The following is a 17858-nucleotide window of genomic DNA, read 5'->3' on the forward strand; positions in this document are numbered from 1 at the left end:
CCCTGCCCCTGAAGAGCCCACACTCTCCTGGGAGACACACTAAACAGCCAGTCACACAAGTAATTGATTACAGTTGTGATAAATGCTATGAAGGTGAAATAGATAGGGGCTGAACAGAGGCCAGAGGTAGGATGGAGCATCAGAGAGTCTCTCTGAGGAAGTGGAGAAAGGAGTCGGAGAATGTCCCTTTCCACATTCTTGTCTCTGTCCCTTTGTCAGCATCCTTCTTAGGTCACACTTTTGGGTCCGGAAAAGAATAAGAAAGAGCTTCCTGGGAAAAGGCAGGGTTGGTTGCTTGCTCTGTGGGCCTCATTTGTTAACAGATACCTTTTTGGCCACTCCGTGGGCCATGTGTGGTTCTGGATGTTGGGAGATTCCTGCAACACTGAGTAGGACAGCTAACTTTGCCCTGCAGGAGTTTAACACCTGCAGTGGATGGTTTCTGTAAAAATGATCATATTGATCACAGGTGTGAAGGGGATGGGACAAGATCATCTAAATAAATTGTTTGGCCCACCCTTGGCCACAGAGAAAGTGTCCCGGAAGTAGGGGATTTTGTGGTTGACTCCCCAGTGATCACTCAACCTCTGACCTCATGCAGTCTTCACTTTTTTTTTTGCAACTCTTATCACACTAATCATGAAATCACTTATGATTATCTGATCAATGTCTGTCTGCCCAGTCCTTGTGCAAGGTAGGCATTCCATAAATAATGGGTGTCTGAGTGAAAGGTGTTACTTCAACTGTGAGCCTTCATTTTTTTTTTCATCTGCAAAATATGGTTGTTAATAGCCCAGTACCTGGCGCACAGTAGGTGCTTACTAAACCTGAGCTGAGATGGTCCTTTCCAGGCGCTGTCCACAGCCCGAGGCCTGGGCTCAAGCAGAAGGTGCTCCACAGTACCCACAGCTGATAGCCAGCAACGTGCAAAGCCCCCAGGCACGGGGGCCCACTCTCTCCCAGGTCAGCCGGGTGTGCACACTGGAGGGGGTGCTGAAGGAACGGGGGTGGCATCTGGAGGAGGCTGGGCCAGTGAGTGGGCAGGTGGGAAGGGTTGAGTGTGGCCACCAGTCACATGGGGGATTCAGATCTCCTGTCGCCTCTCTTGTTACCCACAGAGATCTCCAGTGTGACAGCCCAGGCGGCAGAGCCGAGGGTGAGTGGCCAGGGTTCTTCTTTGAGTCCTAAGGGTTGGGGTTGGAATGAGGAGAGCCATACCTGCAATAAGACATTAAGTTTGATCTGGAGTGGTGGCCGCCTCCTGCTGATGGGCTTCCTTAGCCCATAGCCAGGGTGGAGAAGGGCGTCAGTTGTCCATATTTGTGATTGGGGCCCATGAGGGGTTCACTAGGCACAGGTGGTTTGGGAAAGGCTGGGGATCTGCAAGGAGACTGGGCTTAGGGGCAGGGACTTGAGCTTGGTAAGGGGGCTGAGACCTTGGGGAGGAGACCCAGGGACTCATTGGATAGGGGAAGCCCGTGTTCAATAAGGGATCTCCTGCCTGTCCTGCCCAGCAGGTCCTGGTCCCGGCTTCTCGCACCCTCATGTCAGCCCCGGCCCCGCCCGGAGGCCCTCGGAGGACAAGGTCAGGATGCGTGTGAAGCCCCAGGGCCTGGTGGTGACTTCCAGTGCCGTGTGCAGCTCTCCTGACTACCTCCGGGAGCCCAAGTACTACCCCGGTGCCCCCCCACCCCCCGGCCCTTGCTTCCCACCCGGCCCCCCGCCAGTCCACCCGACAAGGCCTTCTCTACCCACACTTTCTCCGAGAACCCACGCCCACCCCCACGTCGGGACCCTAGCACCCGGCGCCCACCAGTCCTTGCCAAGGGAGACGACCCGCTGCCCCCAAGGGCAGCCCGGCCCGTCTCCCAGGCCCGCTGCCCCACACCAGCCGGAGACAGCAGCAGCTCCTGTCGCCGCTGGGATAACGGGCGGGTGAACCTGCGTCCAGTGGTGCAGCTGATTGACATCATGAAGGACCTGACACGACTCTCCCAGGACCTGCAGCACAGCGGTGTGCATCTGGACTGTGGTGGGCTGCGGCTGAGCCGCCCCCCTGCCCCACCACCTGGCGATCTACAGTACAGCTTCTTCTCCTCGCCCAGCCTGGCCAACAGCATCCGCAGCCCTGAGGAACGTGCCACTTCTCATGCCAAATCGGAGCGGCCTGGCCATCCCCTCTACGAGCCTGAGCCTGAGCCTAGGGATAGTCCCCAGCCTGGCCAAGGCCATAGTCCTGGGGCCACGGCTGCCACCACTGGTCTGCCCCCAGAGCCTGAGCCAGATGGTCCTGATTACTCAGAACTCGCTGACGCTGACATCCTCAGTGAGCTGGCCTCCCTTACCTGCCCTGAGGCCCAGCTGCTGGAGGCCCAGGCCCTCGAGCCACCATCTCCTGAGCCAGAGCCTCAGCTTCTGGACCCCCAGCCCCGCTTCCTGGACCCACAGGCACTAGAGCCACTCGGGGAAACTCTGGAGCTGCCACCCCTGCAACCTCTTGCTGATCCTCTGGGGCTGCCAGGCCTGGCTCTACAGGCCCTGGATACCCTGCCTGACTCCCTGGAGTCACAGCTGCTTGACCCCCAGGCCCTTGACCCCTTGCCTAAGTTGCTGGATGTCCCAGGTCGCCGTCTGGAGGCCCAGCAGCCCCTGGGGCACTGCCCACTGGCTGAGCCCTTGCGCCTGGACTTGTGCTCACCCCATGGTCCCCCAGGGCCTGAGGGCCATCCTAAGTATGCCTTGCGGCGCACCGATAGGCCAAAGATCCTGTGTCGCCGGCGGAAAGCCGGACGGGGGCGTAAGGCAGATGCTGGACCTGAGGGCCGCCTACTCCCCCTTCCTATGCCCACAGGACTGGCAGCTGCCCTGGTTGAGCCCCCACCACCACCACCTCCACCACCTCCCACCCTGCCAGGCCCAGGCCCAGTCTCAGAGCTGGAGCCAGAATCTTCCCAGACCCCTATGGTCCCTACCCGCAAAGGCAAGTGCCGGGGTGTGCGGCGAATGGTGGTGAAGATGGCTAAGATCCCTGTGTCTCTGGGGCGACGGAACAAGACCACATACAAAGTGTCATCCTTGAGTAGCAGCCTGAGCGTGGAGGGCAAGGAGCTGGGCCTGCGTGTGTCAGCAGAGCCCACTCCATTGCTCAAGATGAAGAATAATGGGCGGAATGTGGTGGTGGTTTTCCCACCAGGTGAGATGCCCATTATTCTCAAGCGAAAGCGTGGCCGCCCTCCTAAGAACCTGCTGCTGGGTCCCGGCAAGCCCAAAGAACCAGCAGTGGTGGCAACTGAGGCAGCCACTGTGGCGGCAGCCACGATGGCCATGCCAGAGGTGAAGAAGCGGCGGCGGCGGAAGCAGAAGCTGGCATCTCCCCAGCCATCCTATGCAGCGGACGCCAATGACAGTAAGGCCGAGTACTCGGACGTCCTCGCCAAACTGGCCTTCCTGAACCGCCAGAGCCAATGTGCTGGGCGGTGCTCCCCGCCCCGCTGCTGGACACCCAGTGAACCAGAGTCGGTGCACCAGGCCCCTGACACCCAAAGCATCTCCCACTTTCTGCATCGTGTGCAGGGCTTCCGGCGGCGTGGGGGCAAAACAGGAGGTTTTGGTGGCCGGGGTGGGGGCCATGCAGCCAAGGCAGCCCGATGCTCCTTCAGTGACTTCTTCGAGGGCATTGGCAAGAAAAAGAAGGTGGTGGCAGTGACAGCTGCTGGGGTCGGGGGTCCTGGCCTCACTGAGTTGGGGCACCCACGCAAACGGGGCCGGGGGGAAGTGGATGCAGTGACTGGGAAGCCCAAGCGTAAGAGGCGGTCCCGGAAGAATGGGACTCTGTTCCCAGAGCAGGTGCCCAGTGGCCCAGGCTTTGGGGAGGCGGGTGCTGAGTGGGCCGGGGACAAGGGTGGTGGCTGGGCCCCTCACCACGGGCATCCAGGTGGGCAAGCTGGTCGAAACTGTGGTTTTCAAGGGACCGAGGCCCGGGCCTTTGCCTCCACTGGGCTGGAGAGTGGGGCTTCCGGCCGAGGCAGCTACTATGGCACGGGCGCACCCTCAGGCCAGACTGAGCTCAGCCAGGAGCGCCAAAACCTCTTCACCGGCTATTTTCGCTCCCTGCTCGATTCGGATGACTCCTCTGACCTATTGGACTTTGCCCTCTCAGCCTCTCGCCCTGAGTCCCGGAAGGCATCAGGCACCTACGCGGGGCCTCCCACCAGTGCCCTGCCTGCCCAGCGGGGCTTGTCCACTTTCCCTAGCCGGGGAGCCAAGGCCAGCCCAGTGGCAGTGGGCAGCAGTGGGACTGGGGCAGACCCCTCCTTCCAGCCTGTTCTGCCCACTCGCCAGACCTTCCCACCAGGACGGGCAGCAAGCTACGGTATAACCCCAGCCGCTTCAGACTGCCGGGCAGCTGAGACCTTCCCAAAGCTGGCTCCCCCGCCGTCAGCTGTGGCCCGTTCTCCTACAACCCACCCGCCCACCAACACCTACCCTGCCCAGTACAGTGGCTATGGGGCTGGACAAAGCGTATTCGCCCCAGCTAAGCCCTTTACAGGGCAGGACTGTGCTAACAGCAAGGACTGCAGCTTTGCCTATGGCAGTGGCAATAGCCTTCCTGCCTCGCCCAGCAGTGCCCATAGTGCTGGCTATGCCCCACCGCCTACTGGGGGCCCTTGCCTGCCGCCAAGCAAGGCCTCCTTCTTCAACAGCTCTGAGGGGACCCCCTTCTCTGGATCAGCCCCCACACCCCTGCGCTGTGACAGCCGGGCCAGCACGGTCTCGCCCGGTGGCTACATGGTGCCCAAGGGCACCACAGCTTCTGCCACCTCCGCAGCCTCTGCCGCCTCTTCCTCCTCTTCTTCCTTTCAGCCCTCGCCTGAGAACTGTCGGCAATTTGCGGGGGCTTCTCAGTGGCCTTTCCGGCAGGGCTATGGAGGCCTGGACTGGGCCTCAGAAGCCTTTAGTCAGCTCTACAATCCCAGTTTTGACTGCCACGTCAGTGAGCCCAACGTGATCCTAGACATCTCCAACTACACGCCGCAGAAGGTGAAGCAGCAGACAGCCGTGTCTGAGACTTTCTCCGAGTCGTCCTCCGACAGCACCCAGTTCAATCAGCCCGTTGGTGGTGGTTTTCGTCGTGCCAACAGTGAGGCCTCGAGCAGCGAGGGCCAGTCGAGCCTATCCAGCCTGGAGAAACTGATGATGGACTGGAACGAGGCGTCCTCTGCCCCCGGCTACAACTGGAACCAGAGCGTCCTCTTCCAGAGCAGCTCCAAACCTGGCCGTGGACGACGGAAGAAGGTAGACCTGTTCGAAGCCTCACATCTGGGCTTCTCGACATCTGCCTCGGCCGCTGCCTCAGGCTACCCATCTAAACGGAGCACCGGGCCCCGGCAGCCCCGGGGTGGTCGGGGTGGCGGGGCCTGCTCGGCCAAGAAGGAGCGAGGTGGTGCAGCAGCCAAAGCCAAGTTCATCCCCAAGCCACAGCCGGTCAACCCGCTGTTCCAGGACAGCCCAGACCTTGGCTTGGACTACTACAGTGGGGACAGCAGCATGTCACCACTACCCTCACAGTCGAGGGCCTTCAGTGTGGGAGAGCGAGACCCCTGTGACTTCATGGGACCCTATTCCATGAACCCATCCACGCCTTCTGATGGTACCTTCGGCCAAGGTTTTCACTGCGACTCACCCAGCTTGGGTGCTCCTGAGCTTGACGGCAAGCATTTCCCACCACTGGCCCACCCACCCACAGTGTTCGATACTGGCCTGCAGAAGGCATATTCACCCACCTGCTCACCCACGCTGGGCTTCAAGGAAGAGCTGCGGCCGCCGCCCACAAAGCTGGCTGCCTGTGAGCCCCTCAAGCATGGGCTCCAGGGGGCCAGCCTGGGCCATGCAGCTGCGGCCCAGGCCCACCTGAGCTGCCGGGACCTGCCACTAGGCCAACCTCACTACGATTCCCCCAGTTGCAAGGGCACAGCCTATTGGTACCCACCAGGCTCAGCTGCCCGTAGCCCACCATATGAAGGCAAGGTGGGTACAGGGCTGCTGGCCGACTTCCTGGGCAGGACGGAGGCCGCATGCCTCAGTGCCCCACACCTGGCTAGCCCACCAGCCACGCCCAAGGCTGACAAGGAGCCACTGGAGATGGCCCGGCCACCTGGTCCACCCCGTGGCCCTGCCGCAGCCGCTGCTGGCTATGGCTGTCCACTCCTTAGTGACTTGACCCTGTCCCCTGTGCCGAGGGACTCGCTGCTGCCCCTGCAGGACACCGCCTACAGGTATCCAGGCTTTATGCCGCAGGCGCATCCTGGCCTGGGTGGGGGCCCCAAGAGCAGCTTCCTGGGGCCCATGGCGGAACCTCACCCTGAGGACACATTCACCGTCACCTCCCTGTAGTGCCAACTGAAGTGCCGACTGGACCGCGAGGTTTTGTTCCTGGGTGAGTCTGGGGATGTGGGTACAGTGGGCAAAGTGCTGGTGGGGTGGAGAGGAGGAAGGTGTTAAAGCCTGGGCTTGGGGAAGAGCTACAGAGGTGAGCAGGATACATTTGTAGGATTTAAGCGTAAGACTGGGAACCCAAAGCAGGAAGAAAGGATTCAGCATTAGAGGTTGTGGATAGTCTTTTTTTTTTTTTAAAGAGAGAGAGAATTTTTTTAATACTTATTTTTTAGTTCTCGGCGGACACAACGTCTCTGTTGGTATGTGGTGCTGAGGATTGAACCCGGGCCACACGCATGCCAGGCGAACGCTCTACCGCTTGAGCCACATCCCCAGCCCTGTGGATAGTCTTGGGGAGGAGACAGAGTGCTTGGGTGGGGAAGCCATTGGGACACTCAGTGGGTACTGGCAATTGGAATGGCCAGAGAACCATAGACTGGATAAGATCACCTCGTTTGGTTTGTCAGTCATTTATTTCCCTCATTCTCTCATGGCCTTGAGCAAGAACGCACCACTTCGCTTATGGCGGGGTGGCAGGGGTGAAGGGAGAAGCAGGTCAGACAATCATCCAGAGGCAATCCAGAATTCCAATACTGCTGGACACCCTCATTGACTATATTGATTCCAAGACACAGCATGGCCAGGGCCAAGGCCAGAGTGTGGCCAGAACATCTTATTCACACACTCTACAAGGGCTTCACAGAATGACCCAAAGGATCTTCTCTTGACTGCCCCAGAGTAGCCTCAAAGATTGTTTCTTAACCTCTTTGATCTGAGGTAGGCTCTGTGTGGTTAGGGCTTGTGGGGGAGGGATCCAGCAATGGACACGGGTAGTGTCGTCCCATTGTCCCCAAGAACTCACAATCAAAGGGTCTGTCTCCAAATATAAGATGTCTTCACCCTAGAAAAGTTAGTCCCTTTTCTTCAGCCAAGTGTTTCTCCAAGGGTCAAGTATCCTGAGATTTAGATCTGATGTTTCTAAGAAAGAAAAGACACAAAAATACCCCCAAAATGATCAAAGGGAATAGTTAAGGTTAAAGGAATCATTTTCTTGAAGAGCAACCTGTTCCAGAATATAACCACACTGGTCCTACTTTGGGACAACAGATCTGTCACAGAATTGGTCAAGATGTGGTAATTGGCAGTGGGATGGACTGAGTGGTGTCTGAGACCCTTGATCTTTACCTCTGCTGCCCCAAAGCCTCCTGGGAGTTTGTTTCTCTTCTTGGAGGTGGAATAACAGGGCTACTGGAAAGACCTATCCCTCCTCTGAAGAAGTGATTCAAGGCCAGGGTGACTCAGGGTCCTGAAGTAATGTCAGCGGAAACTTACTACACCTTCTCTGTTAGACCCCAGCTGCCCTGGTGCCTGAAGGTAGCGTAGGGCAACACATAGGAGCCAGGAGTCCTGAGGGAGAACCAACCAATCTCAGATTGGCTATGAACTCCCTCCAGGGCCTTGACCAAGCTTTTGCCCTTCTCTGGCCTCTGTTTCCCCATCTGTTGAAGGAAATTGACTTTAATAATCTCTTAGGTTCTTGTAGCTCTACATGGCAGACACAATAGACCAAACTTTTTTTTTTTTTTCCTCCCTTTTTTGGCAACATATTTTCTTTCCTAATGAAGCCAGGCCAAGATTAAAATGGCCTTCCATTCCCCATGCGTCTCATTGCAAGCAGCAGAGCTGCAGATCTGAAGCAGACCAGGGAGAAGCTGCTTAGGGTTTAAAATGTCAGACTCTTGATCCTTCTCACTGGAGGGGAGATGTCTCATGGATAATCCAGAAATGTGAAATAATACAAAAACCGTTTCTCCCAGGCTCTGGGTGGGAAAATGAGCAGGTGTGGGGGCTGGGATTTGGGCAGGTCACAGCTCAGTGAAATACATAATGGAACCACCCAGTGAGGCCTGAACACAGGAGGAACTGGGATGTCATCCAGCCCCACATTCTGGCCCCACTCCCCATCCAGGGCTGGGAGTTAACAGCACTGTCCTCAAACTGATGCATGCAGTTGTTCTTGAGACATCTGTGCAGCCAGGCATTGGGACAGCACACTGAACACCACAGATGAAGCACCTGGTCCTCAGGATGCTTCCAGTTTAGAGGGAAAGACATTAAGCGGGATGACACCGAGCACTGGATAGTTCAAGTGGTGGGAAGGACTGTGCAAGAGAAGGAAAGCTGTGGGCTGTGACAGCCTGTCACAGGCTGACCCTATCTTATAGCTGCTTCACGAAAGGATGAGGTGGTTAGACAGCTAGATGGAGAACATTCTGGACAGAGGAAACAGCAGTGTGTACAGCCTGGAGGAGAAAGAGGCTCAGCTCTGAGGAATCAAGGGGAAGACAAATGAAGCCGAACAGGGAGGCGAGGCAGGCAGGGCCAGGTCTGCTGGCTCAGGGTGGTGTCTGTCTGTCTTTTTTTTTTTTGGTACTGGGGATTGAACCCAGGGGCACTTAATCACTAAGCCACATCCCCATCCCTGGGCCCTTTTTATATTTTATTTAAAGATAGGGACTCACTAAGTTGCTTAGGACCTTGCTAAATTGCTGATGATGGCTTTGAACTCTCCATCCTCTTGCCTTAGCCTCCCAAGCTGCTGGGATTACAAGCATGCACCACTGTGCCTGGCTGGTCTCCCTTATTAAAGATGGTGCACAGGCTCCCCCATCGAGGGCAGCCCTCCATTGCCAGTTAAAGTCATGATGAGAATGAGGAAGGGTTTGGGATATAGGACCAGAGTAGTGAGGAAGGAGAATTAATAGATGGAGTCACATTGTCAACAGAAAGCCTAAGCTGAGAAGACAATGACACACTCATTCACCAATAGGCAGTGAGCAGCTTTGACACTGGCACTGGGGAAGCAGTCATTCCCCTTAGCTGTGCATCTTGAGCCCCTCTGTGCTCAGTCAGTGCCATGTGCTGGGGAGACAAAGCAGACATGGCCCCGTCCTTGGGTTCAGCAGCCACGCCAGCAAGTGAAAATAAGTACATTCACAAAGGCTGGGGCTGGAGATACAGCGCATTTGGTAGAGTGCTTGCCTCACACACACAAGGCCCTGGATTCAATCCCCAACATCACCACAAAAAAAAAAAAAAAAAAAATACACAAAGAACCTTAGAACAGCTGGTAGGAAGTGGCAGGTTCCCGGGTGCAGGGAGGGATGAAGAGTGTGACCAGGCAGCTCAGTATTGGGTCAGAGGGTATTCCTCTGCTCACTTGGTGAGAAGAGACACATCTGTTCTGGACCCTTTGTGTAACATCACCCTGTGGATCCTTCACAGTAGCTTAGGAGTGCTCCCTGTCCCCATCAGAGAGTGCAAGAATAGATACAGCAGGGTCCTTGCCCAAGGGCTCCATGGTTAGTGTGTGATAGAGCCAAATTCAAACCATACTACTACCCCTCCAGAGCCTGGGGACTGAGCCCTGTGCCTGCCTCTTTCTGTCCCACGTCCCTGCTTCCCCATCTGATAAAGGGTGGGCCAGACTGGAGGAACCCTATTCTGCTTTCTGGGTCTGATATTTTAAATGGATTTTGAAGTCCTATGGAAGAAACTGCACTTGAGCTCGACCTTGAAAGATGGGCAAGATTTGGAGACAGGAAAGGGCAATGTAGGCAGTGAAAACTGCGCAAAGGGAGGTCACATCCCAGTGTGAGTTAGAAGATGAAAGGTCAGAGGAGAGAGTGGGGAATGTGGGGCACGACTTGGCTGAGAGCTGTGGCTGACAGGACAGAGCTGAGAGTGGGTCAAGGGAGGGGGGCCGTGGGCCTGTGCAAACATCTTCTTTGGCCCCCTAGATAGAAAACAGAGCCAGACAGACTGGCTCCACATTGGGACCCTGCGAGCTGAAGATCGGCCCTGCCAGACACTGGGGACTGGTGGCAGCAAAGGAAGGGCCTCCAAGGTGTTCAGGAATCCCAAGTCCTCTCCCCTCCCTACTCCCTCTCAGGCCTGGAACTGAGGCCAAGAGAAATGTCACAGGTCCTCCAAGGTTACACCAGCTGGGGCCTGACCAGAGCAGGAGACAGTTTCCAAGGCCACCATCCAGCCGGGGTCAGCAGGCATGCCCAGGCCTGGGCCAGGCCCCAGCTGCTCTGGGCTTTGTTTCTCCCTGTCATGAAACCTTGAGAGGTCACTTGATCTTGCCTCTGGCTCTGAGCAAGAAGCCTCACGACAGGGCTCAGCCAGTCCTGCCCTGCCTCTTCTGGGCTCCAGCTCTTCCCTTCCCACCCCCCACTCCCTGCTGCTCTCTGAGGCCATCCTCCCTCCGATCCTATCTCTTGCCTCTCCAGCCGCGCATTTAGGCCAGCCTTCTTGTTTTGAGCCCTTGTTTCCTGGAAATACCATCTCTTCAAGAACATACCCTCTTACACTCATCTCAGCCCCCCACATCTCAGAGCAGATCCCTGAAACTGGAGGGCAGTGCTGGGAGCCCACTGTGTTCACAGGAAGGTTCCATCCCTTACCAGCTCCGTGACCTGGTAAGTCACATCACTTCACCCAGTCCTGGCACACAGTAAGCACGAACTCAGTGGGTGGGAGATGGAGGGGTAAATACCTCCCCACAAACTGACTTCTGGGGCATCTGACCCAGTCTGCGTGGATCCCGTACCTCTGACCCTCAGGCCCACAGAGCCCGTCTCCAGCACCTGCTTCCCTCCTACAAAGGGTATTGTTTTCTGGCATGGGTTTGGGGCCTTTGGAGGGGGTTTTTTGAAATACTACCTGATTCTTTGCCTTAGCGACTGTACCTAGTCCTCCTGGGAAGAGAGGGGACACAGCAAGAAGGTAAACGCTACCCCAGAGGAGTGGAGACCAGATTTAAAAATGATCCGGGTCAGCTAGGAATCCTGTCCACACAGTTATCCACACCAGGCCTCTCTCGCAACACAAATAATCTGAAACTTCCTTGTAACTTTGTAATACAGTATGATTTCCCCCTGGCAGTTTTGCCTTTGTCATCATAACCTTTGCTGCCTAGTGTCCTGTGTTTGTGCTGGAAGGCAGGGGGCGTAGGTCAAGTCTGTGTTCAGCATGCGCCAACTAACAACCCGCTCTGAGCCAAGCATTGTATCTGGCTTGGAGGGTGCTGCTGAATGAGACTGGCAGAGCCCTGCCCTCATGGGGCTTGCAGCCTATAAACAGATTTATTAAAGGCCTACAGGGCAGCCAGGCATTGTGGCACATGCCTGTAATCTCTGCAACTCAGGAAGCTGAGACAGGAAGGTCACAAGGTAGAGGCCAGCCTCAGCAACTTAGCAAGACCCTATCAAAAAATAAAGGGCCAGGCATGGTGGTGCATGCCTATAATCCTAGCAGCTCAGGAGTCTGAAGTAGGAAGATCACTAGTTCAAAGCCAGACTCGGCAAAAGCAAGCCACTAAGCAAGTCAGTGAGACCCTGTCCCTAAATAAAATACAAAATACGGCTAGGGATATGGCTCAGTAGTTGAGTGCTCCTGAGTTCAATCCCCAGTACCCCTCAAAATAAAAAGGGCTGGAAATGTAACTCAGAGTTAGAGCACTTGGCTAGTATACACAAAGCCCTGGGTTCAATCCCCAGCACCATTTAAGGAAAAAAAAAATCTCCACCTGGGCATGGGCATCATTTTGCAGGGAAGGGACTAGAGCGCTCCCAGAACTTCACCAGGGATCACCCTCCTGAACTGTGTGAGCAGGGCAGGCAGCAAGAGCTTCTTAGAGGCAAGAAATGGGTCTTGACAAATTGGAGACTTCAGAGGCTGGAGCCCCACCTCAGCCATCTGGGCTTCTGACCCACCCCACCCCCACTGGATGAGTGGGGAGTCCATTCTCCCCATTATGGCTTCCAAAGTGCTTGTTCTTCAGCATTCCTAGATGCATGGTGTCTGGAGCCCCTAAAATATTTATTGGATGAATTGATTAAAGCACATCTGCTCCTGCAACTCCATCGCTTCACACCTTTTGATTGTATCCTTCGCTTTCCAGCTCCTTCCCCACAAAATACAGGCCCAGCTTCCTAGCATGGTATTCAAGGGATTCAAGCCTTCTTTCAGGGTATCCTGCCTCTTTTTCAGCCCTGGCCTCCCTCATGCGGCCTTCCTTTCTAGCCTGAGAATATCTACTCAGGAGCGGGAGCTATCTGAGGGGTCTTTCCAAACGTGCCCTGTGCCTTTGCAGTGCCCTGGCCTGGATTGCCCACTGTGGTCTCCCACCTGTCAGTTCCTATGGTTTCACCTCCTCCAAGAAGCATTCCAGAATCCTTCCCAGGCATAATCAATCTCACGCCCTTTATGCATCCATGACAGCCCTTCTGGGAATGTCCTCACCATACCACAACTCCTGTAGGCCAGTTACTCATCTCTGTGCAACGTCTTCCCCTCAGCCCAGTGTCTCATCATGCCTGGGACATTTCAGGTGTGTGTGTGAGTGTGCATGAACTTGAGCCAATACAAAGCATTTAGAAATGGGAGAGCTGTAAGAGGAAAGACTGAGATCTGGGGCATAGGTGTGGCACACATAGGTGTGTGATAGTGGGGCACAGTTCCCCACTGTCACCGGGAACTGCTCCCAAACATGGGTGGGAGAGGGATGTGCAAATAAACCAGTTCAAGCCATTGATGGGTTTTAAGAGGTCTCCAAGCTCACCCACTCCCCCAGGGTTAGGGAATCACCTGAGTCCACCTGGTCATTGAAGCAATGTAAGGTGGAACCAGGCAGGCCCTTGGACATCCCCAGGTGCTCTGTTCTTGTCTTTCGTGGGCCCCTGCTTCACTTGCATGTCCAGCACACATCACTGGTGACCCCTGTCTTTACATAGGACATCTCCACCTGGGATGGGGGAAAGACTGAGTGTGGCACGGGGTGTGAGCAACCCCTCCTCTCAGGACGGGTAAGAAACGGGAGGCTCTGGGAGATGAGAGGCGCACACATGATCACATAAGGTGGGTGGGTGACCATGAATATGAACCCATTTGGTACCATGAGCAAATATTTTAGGTCTCTGTCCAGCAGTAGGGGAAGCAGATCCCTAAGGAGAGTGACTAGCACTTCAGTGACACTTCAGTGGACTCCAGACCCACCCTACTTCATTGGTATTTCTGCTTCAAGCAGTATCCTCTCTACATTTATGTGTCTCACAGGCCTGGTAGCCTGAAAATGCTGGAGAAGTGGGTCAACCTCTGGGCAGCTGCAGTTTGCCTTGACTCCTTGTCTTTGGCATTATCTTAGCACCTAAAGATCTCTCCCATCTATCGCCTGTTTGATGCCCTTATTTTACAGAATAGGAAACTGAAGCCCAGAGAGGAAAGAGCCTTGCCCAAGGTCACACAGCAGATCAGTCTCAATTCTCATGCACTCTTATTGCCTTCTGCTGTACTGTCCTAACACTGAGATTTCCTTTTGGAGGTTAGAGACCAGAATGGAGGTTAGACTTTCACTCAGACCCTGGCAGTTAGTGGGTGTGAATACATGTTTGCTATTTGCTTAAATGAATGCACAAATGTGTGCCGGTTGTGTGGGGAGAGCAGCTTTCTCAGAACAACCTGATTTTATATGTCCTCTGCAGCACTTTGAATCTCTGCTCAGTTGCCCTTCAGTGCCACCTATGCCCACCCCCACTGCCAGGCAGAAACCACTTAATACCCTGGCACCTCAGATGCTAAAACTGCTGGAGCATGAGAATGCAGTGGAACATGGCTCTGAGGTTCCTTATGGAGGCACTAAAAGGTTAAGTCTTACGAACAGTAGTTGGTGTCCTGGGGCCAGGTGCATGCTGGCATTGAGGGTACAGAGCTACCACACACAGGCCTCTGCCCTGGAGGAGCAGAGTAGGGAATGACAAGTGTGCTGGTAGCTATGGTAACGGGGTGGTCTAAGGAGGCGTCCTGGAGGTGTGCAAGAGCTGAGCTGGACGTTGACATGCTGACCAGCCTTAGATCAGTCATCACTCTGTCATTCAGTCCACTCACAATCGTGACCCCAGCATGTGCTGGGCACTGTGCTCAGCAGTGGGTTAAGAGCCCAGTCCCTCCTGCCAAATTGGGGCTAGACCCCCCTTTCTTCCTGAGCTCCCTAGGACTTCTCCCCTGCATGAGGATGGCCTGGTTTGGGCTCTGCTTTGCTCCCCCTGCTCCATGAACCTCTCAGAGGCCAGAGCCAGAGCTGTCTTGGTCTCTGCTTTGTCTCATGCCCAGTGCTGGGCTGCCTGGCACCTTAGCATTTGGTTCTGTTTTGTGGAGAGTTGAGCCTGGTGAGGTCTGGGTTCCACACAGCCACAGCATTCTCCCCTCATCCCCCACCAAGAGCCCCTGGGCTTTGATTCCCTCCCCACCCCCTTCCCCCACGTTCTGCCAGAGTCTCTGGCTGGCCAAGTCCTGAAAGCTGGGAGGGCGGTGGGAGGAGGTAGGTGAGCCGAGCTGGGCGGCTTAGCAGAGGGTGAGAAAGCCTCCTGCTGCCTGGCCACGGGAAGGTTCTGGCAGGAGCCGCCTGCTGGGCTGAGATCACCATGGAGACCTGGCTTGGAGAGGGTCACTGGCAGTGGCTAAGGGCTGGTGGGGGCAGGGGGGGCAGGGATTTGTGCAGAGACTCCCAGCCTGCCCTGGGCCCTTGTAGGGAGTGGGCATTGTTGGGGTTTGTCACCATGAGTGTGCTGAATGGTTTAGAGCAGCCCACCCTCAATCTCCCCTCACTTGTCACCCACAGAGATTCTTCAGCTTGGCAACTGTCCTTCAACTGCAGTAAGGCCAGCCTCTAGATGGAGATCCTTAGCTCTCTGCTGATTATGGTACCCAGATGCCATAGTTCAGTCCCCTAATCTCTGCAATTGGTCCTGCTTATCACCCTAACTGTGGAGAGCTGACATCCAACCCCATGGCACCCTACCCGCCCCAAGAGCGCTCTTCTGCCTGACACTCCAGTTGTCATACAGCTGTCCCCCTAGCATGCACACTGCTTGCCCCTGTGAATGCCCTGTCCTTCCTTTACTGCAGACCTGCTGGCTTCACAGCCTGTGGCCCTTTGCCCTCCCAGACCTCCACTTGGTACATGGCCTGATCACCAGGATGGGGTGCTGCCCCTCCTCTGCAGGAGCCCACCTGGTCCCTCTGGCCCTCAGGGGAGTCCTGGCAAGTCCAACCTCAGGACAAAAGTCATCCTCGGGGCTGACTGCCCAGCAGACAGCAGCTGAGGCTGAGCAGAATGTCAATGTAGCCCTGTTGGAAAAGGAAGCCAAGAAAGTACAAGGGAGGCGAGGTTTCTGTCGCTGCCTGGCTCCTGCAGGCAGGCGTGGGGGAGGATGGGTGGCTCACAGAGGAGGCTTAGGAGGCAGTTTTAGCACCCCCAGCCCGCCCTCAATTCTGGAGGAAATAGTCACTGGGGGTGGGAGTTTCAGGGCTCTATGAGGCTGGCAGGCTAATGGCTGGAGCTGGAATGACGGAGCCTAGCCCTATCCTGGCCACTTGTCACTCACCCCAGCAGAACTGTGAATCCAGTGGGTCTGGTTAAGGAAGTTGGGGCCCCACAAACATGACTAGGAGTATCTGGGAAAAGGGGGTATGCCCATCTACTAGTGTCTGGCGGTTCTGGGGACTGAGAACTTGGTGGTTTCTGAACTTCAGAAAGGCAGTGTTCCCCCAAACACAGAGGGTATCATGTTGGGCAGTTTTGATCCCTTTGTGCAGACAACTCACCTCTAAGGAACAGAATGGCATGCACGGGGCTGGGAAGGGGTGCATTTACAAGAAATTGAAGCACCTGTTCACACCTGTGCTAGGTGAAGGCCCTCTTCCTATGTCTTTCCCTCAGCAGTCTAGGTTGGAGGAATGGCTAAACAAACTCATTGTGATATTAGGAAACAGAGGTTTGGAGAGCTCAGCTAGCTCCAGGAAAATAATAACAAGGAGTAATTAGTTCAATTTATTATGCACTTATATACTAGGTTTCCTCTGACCTAAAACCACTGAATCCTGCCAATAAACCTCTTGGGTAGCTCTAGTATCCCCTCTGTACTGATGACTAAACTGAGGCTCACAGAAATTCACTGTCTTGGGCTGGGGATGTACTTAGAGCATGGGAGACCCTGGGTTTGACATCCAGCAGAAACCAAAAAAAAAAAAAAAAAAGCAAAGGAGTTCAACATCTTACCCAAGGTACTAGGACTATCAAATGATGGTGCTAGCATTTGAACTCAGCTGGTGTAACTCCAGAACCCAAGCTCTACTGCTTGGCACTCCAGCTTTTTATCCAGCACATCCTTCACCTCTTGGTATAGGGCTTGGGCATTTCTGTTTTAGAGATGAGGAAACTGAGCTCAAAGAAGGCCAGAAGCAGTGGCGGGGGGGGGGGGGCGGCTGGTTTTGAAGTCTGTAGGATAAGGAATAATGATGTTAGCTTCTTCTACAATCTTGTTAAGAATTGAGTGGTCCTGCCTGTAATCCCAGCAGCTCAGGAAGCTGAGACAGGAGGATCTTGAGTTCAAAGCCAGCCTCAGCAATGGCGAGGTACTAAGCAACTCACTTGAGACCCTGTCTCTAATAAAATACAAAATTGGGCTGGGGATGTGGCTCAGTGGTTGAGTGCCCCTGAGGTCAATCCCCAGTACCAATAAAAAGAATTGAGTGGTCCCTCCAGGCTTAGTGGCACATGCCTATAATCCCAGCAACTTAGAAGGCTGAAGTGGAAGGATCACAAGTTTGAGGCCAGCCTTCACAATTTACATGCTGTCTCAAAAAATAAAAAGGGCAGGGGATGTAGCTCAGTGGTAGTGCACGCCTGGGTTCAATCCCCAGAACCAAAAAATAAATAAGAATCAAGTAGTCTCCCTCTTAGCCTCCCAGGTCTCAGAGTTCATTGTCTGTGTCTGCCACTGACTTCTGCCTCTTGTATTTTTTGCAGCTTTCAGAAAACCAACGCCAAGACCCCTCCCAGCGTCCACATCGTCCTCTGGCAGGAGCACCTGCCCCTCTGCCTCCCCGCCTCCCTGCACCCCTACAGCCCCCCTCCCCCACCCCCAACCCATCTCTCCACGCAGAAGCCGAAGGTGAGCCCTTTCTGCACAAAACCAGCAATTGTAAATACTTTTTAAAAATGTACAAAACTTAAAAAACAAAACACAGTTTTAGAAAAAGACAAAAAAAAAAAAAGAGCGAGAGAGCGAGCGTGTGCAAGAGGTTGCGAGCGGGGCCTCCAGGTGTCCAGAGCCCCTGCAAGTATGCACTGAGAAATTTATCTACAGGTCGTTTGACAAAAATGAACAATATCCTATTTATTGTATATACTGTTTTATTATAAATCGTGGATTGTATATTGCATTCTGTAAACCTGCTGTGGTCCCGTGGTGTGCAAATTCGCATGGTGGGGGGGAGGGTGAAGAACCTCTTGCGGGAGCTTTTTTTTTTTTTTTTTTTTTTTTTTTTTTTTTTTTTTTTTTTTTTTTTTTTTTTTT

The 17858-nt window shown here is 54.7% G+C and overlaps 1 protein-coding gene across 1 annotated transcript; it reads left to right on the forward strand.

Annotated features, from left to right (window-relative positions):
- The first annotated feature begins 851 nt into the window (after positions 1-851).
- On the forward strand, positions 852-17733 carry Ahdc1 (AT-hook DNA binding motif containing 1). The gene is given in 5 exon segments (XM_048816024.1): positions 852-963; positions 1119-1156; positions 1515-1679; positions 1682-6436; positions 17309-17733. Coding segments are annotated over 2 exon segments (4800 nt in total). The 5' UTR covers positions 852-963; positions 1119-1156; positions 1515-1591; the 3' UTR covers positions 6394-6436; positions 17309-17733.
- The last annotated feature ends 125 nt before the right edge of the window (positions 17734-17858 follow it).

Source organism: Marmota marmota, unplaced genomic scaffold (genome assembly GCF_001458135.2).
Source record: "Marmota marmota marmota unplaced genomic scaffold, marMar, whole genome shotgun sequence".
Taxonomy (NCBI): domain Eukaryota; kingdom Metazoa; phylum Chordata; class Mammalia; order Rodentia; family Sciuridae; genus Marmota; species Marmota marmota.